This window comes from Hippocampus comes, unplaced genomic scaffold (assembly GCF_001891065.2).
Source record: "Hippocampus comes isolate QL1 unplaced genomic scaffold, H_comes_QL1_v1.1 scaffold367, whole genome shotgun sequence".
In the NCBI taxonomy this organism is placed as follows: Eukaryota; Metazoa; Chordata; class Actinopteri; order Syngnathiformes; family Syngnathidae; genus Hippocampus; species Hippocampus comes.
In genome coordinates this window covers 162,230-165,933 of record NW_017805741.1, presented here as the reverse complement: position 1 = coordinate 165,933, position 3,704 = coordinate 162,230, and the positions used below count along the sequence as shown (strand labels likewise).

The 3,704-nt window shown below is 53.4% G+C and overlaps 1 protein-coding gene across 1 annotated transcript in view; it reads left to right on the top strand.

The window, feature by feature from the left end:
* Window positions 1-3,704, top strand: part of ankfn1b (ankyrin repeat and fibronectin type III domain containing 1b) — a gene marked incomplete at its 3' end in the record, with an annotated part of 56,070 nt that overhangs the window by 39,218 nt on the left and 13,148 nt on the right. The window contains exons 6-7 of the mRNA XM_019883314.1: window positions 970-1,213; window positions 2,381-2,588. Coding sequence (XP_019738873.1) covers window positions 970-1,213; window positions 2,381-2,588 — 452 coding nt within the window. The remainder of the gene's footprint in view (window positions 1-969; window positions 1,214-2,380; window positions 2,589-3,704) is intronic.

The following is a 3,704-nucleotide window of genomic DNA, read 5'->3' as shown; positions in this document are numbered from 1 at the left end:
GCGCGGTCCCCCGCCTGCGCACGCCGACGCCGCGCCGCGGACCCGCGCCGCGTCCGACGCTGAGCCCGAATCAAAATAGCATCCCCTGCTCCCCCCGATGCTCTCCGCTTGACCAATTTTCTGTGGCTTTTGTCATTCAGCTGACGGCGTCGGCCAAAGTCTTTGACCGCGTCGTGAGCGGGGAAAGTCAATTCCTTTTGGGGCTACGCACACTTTGGCCTCCAAATTGGATTTCCGGGTGTCCGCCAGTACATTTTCATGGGACGATTACGTTGGCCGGTGAAATTTGAGCTGAACTGGCCCTCCTGTGAGAATATTCTCCGCAAGAGGCTGAGCCCAGTCCTAAAATTGGCGAGACCAATGCTTTTTTAATTTTTTTGGAGTTGCTCCTCGCTATTCTTGTTTGCTGCAACATAAGCCAATGAAGACGCGGCGGCGGTCCCTCGGCTCAGTTTCTGATGAGTGAGGGCTTCCCTTTCATCAAACACTGTGTGAAAAGTCCAAATGAACACGAGCACTTCCCTGGTCAAGGCGATCGATAGACGGTGAAACGCCGAGCTGTTTGTTTTGTTTTTGTTTGTTCCACTTGGCAGTTGTTCTAAGGTTGAAGAAGTGGAACTCCGCCGTCTTGAAGGGGAAGCGTCAGGTCAGGGAAATTCAATCATTGACAAAGTGAAAAGGGCTTTTCATTGATGCCGAAAAGTCGCCGCCCCTTTTTTGTGCCCTTTCCTGCCGAAACCCTCGAAAGCGGCTCTGCCGATCAAATCCGCTGCCCAAAAATGCGTCCGACTCCAGAGTTGGCCGGGTCTGAATCATTTCTCGGTTCAAGCGCCCTCCGAGCCCTCCCCAACATTGTGCGGTTGTGGCTGCAGACGATTACGATTGCGGCGTTGTGCTGAGCGCATCTCAGTCAGCCCACGTCATGGATGTTGTTTTCTTCTTCTTCTTCTTCTCTGTTCCGTCTGGCAGGGCTGATTCATGCAAGATGACGCGGCCCATGAGGGGGGAGCAGGGCCAGCAGCCGACCCCGGCCCGCAAGTCCGCCAGCCTGTCCTCGCCGAGCGCCGCTCGCCGCCTCTACCGCAACTTGTCTGGAAAGTTCCGCGTGAGCACCAACCCCTCCTCCTCCTCCTCCGCCGCCGCCGCCGCCTCGGAGGACGGCGCGCCGTCGGAGCAGGAGGGAGACAAGGAGAGACTGCGCAAAAGCACCGTGGTGAGTCCCGGCCAATGTCGGAATAGAAGCAAATAATCACGGGTTCAAAACAAGCAACCCCTCCCCCACACATTGGTGTCACGTTAAAGCCAAAAGGTAGGCGGAGCCGGATTAGTCAAACGCAGAGGTTAGCGTTAGCGTCTGATCAGCATCATATAATTTTTCTTTCAGCCAACAGTCTCCTCCCAAATGAAATTACCGACAGCGGCATGCCGAGAAATAAATCCAAGCGACCAATGTTGTTGACTGATGCATTCAATGCAGCACGGTTTTTTTACAGTTTCCTCGTGGGGAATTGATTCTTGCTGCATAAGTTCAGGTCATTACAGATCTGGAATCATATTTTCATAAGACATAATATCATCTCAGATTTATACGCAAAAACGTGAAGCGATTTGCTGCCTTTACATAAGGAGTTTTGCTTTTGTAAATATGTTTTTATTCAAATAAGAATTTAAAGAGCAAGAGCCTTCCTTTAAGCCTGGAAGGAGTTAGTTAGATGGAAATGAATGTTTTTCCAAGTGTGTCCAATTACAAATACTGACGCAGCATCACACAGCTCAGCACATGAATTCCATGAAAGGAATTTTGAGGAGTCTTCCCTTTTATTTATTGACTTCAGACACATAACAAGTCCAACTTGGGTGAGTCACTAATTTTGCAAGTTCTGTCATGTGGGTTAGGGGTGGGAGATGTGGTGGACACCCAGAACCAAGCCGCCGCCTGTTTTCAATTACTGACTCCGTTCTGAATGACTGTCATGACACAATGGCAGCCGAACACAAACATACACTACTCCATTTGTTATTTCAATTGGACAATTCAAAGTTTAGAGTTCAAATTAAGCTCACATGTAAAGGTAGTTTAGGGTCATTGTGAAATTTCACCTGAAAACCCTAAATCCCAAACTTTTTTGTGTGTAGTATATATATATTTTTGACAATAGACCCCCCTCCCCACCCCCAGCAGTCAGTGAACCGGACTAGGAACAAATATTAAAAATGCGTGCAGGCTCTTTATTATCCTCAACAAGCAACCCCTCCCCCACACAAAAAAAAAAACAACAACAAATCGACCAGGAAAAAGGTACGCACATCGCAGCGGCTCCTTTCTTTTGGGAGCGGCGCCGCCGTGTGAGTATTTTTCTCCAACCTCTTTGTGTCCCAGTTGCAGAGCAACGAGGCGCTCTTTGAGGCGGTGGAGCACCAGCAGTCGGATTTGGTGCAACTGCTGCTCTCCCAGTACAGCTTGGAGGAGCTGGACCTCAACACCCCCAACAGCGAAGGCCTGCTGCCCCTCGACATCGCCGTCATGACCAACGACGCGCCCGTGGCCAAGCTGTTGCTCCGCGCCGGCGCCAAAGAAAGCCCCCACTGTGAGTCGAGGAAGGCGCCGCGCCTCCCGCGCTCTCCTCATCCGAGCCGGAGAGTTCCGGTTCAGCTCCCCGCCGCCGCCCGTTCCTTGTCGGAAAGCGCCGTCTTTGGAGCGGCCGTCGGGGTCCGCTCGCTCCTCCTCTCTGCCGCCGGGCGGCCGGTCCAATTTCTCTCACGAACACGCTCGCTTCCCCTGAATAGGCCTGTCCGTTCAACCTCAGCCTGAAGCTAGCAGCAATAGCCTTTGTTTGGTGCTTAGCCAAAGACGGCAAAGAATTGATGAGTGCGTGCCAAATGATTGTGAGGTGACTTTAAGAAGCAAAAGGATGTCTCATATCTGTCGCAACCCAAGAGTGCCTTTGCAATTGGGAATCCGGCCCCCAATAAGTCAGTCCCGGCTTGACCCCCCCGACCTTCAAGCTCGCCCCCAGCTGTTGCGTTAGCGAGCGGAGTTGAAGCGCGCGCCTTTATCAAAGCTCGGACCGACCCGGCGGCGCGGACGCTCGCATCAAAGTCAGAGGCGGAGCCCCGACCGCGGCAGCCGGCGAGGAGACACAAAAGGGGCCACGCGATCAAACAGCCAGATGGACATTTTGACACAGAGCTTTAAACTTTCTGTCAACAGTGGAATCTCGCGCTCAACGGCGGAATCCGCTGTGAACAAACGCAGGCCGCGCAGACTAAACACAGACTCGCGGCAGCCCGAAATACTTGGCGGGTGAGGGGCCGCCAGAAGGAGGACAATCCGCTATTGTCTCCCCTCGGCCCAACGCCGGCCGGCGCTCCGCGTTTCTGAGCTGCTCGCGTTGCCGTCGGACGGCGACGGGTTCACCCCCAAAAGCCGGCTCGCGGATAAAAAGCGGACCTTGGCGCTTCCCGCCCCTGATGAGGTGTCGCATCTCCTCGACCGCTGTTTTGTATCGATTGGTTTGGGGGGGACAAAAAGCAACTGATTGTGACGGTGCACATTGTTTGAGTCAAGCTGCAGCCCCTCTGAGACCAAACATTCCTCTCGTGGAGGCTCTTTGGCGCTGCGGTTCATGATTTAAATAGATCAAAATGTTCCACCATTTTTGCGGAGGGTGAGGGGGGGGGGAATGAGGGGGGGGGGGGCGTTA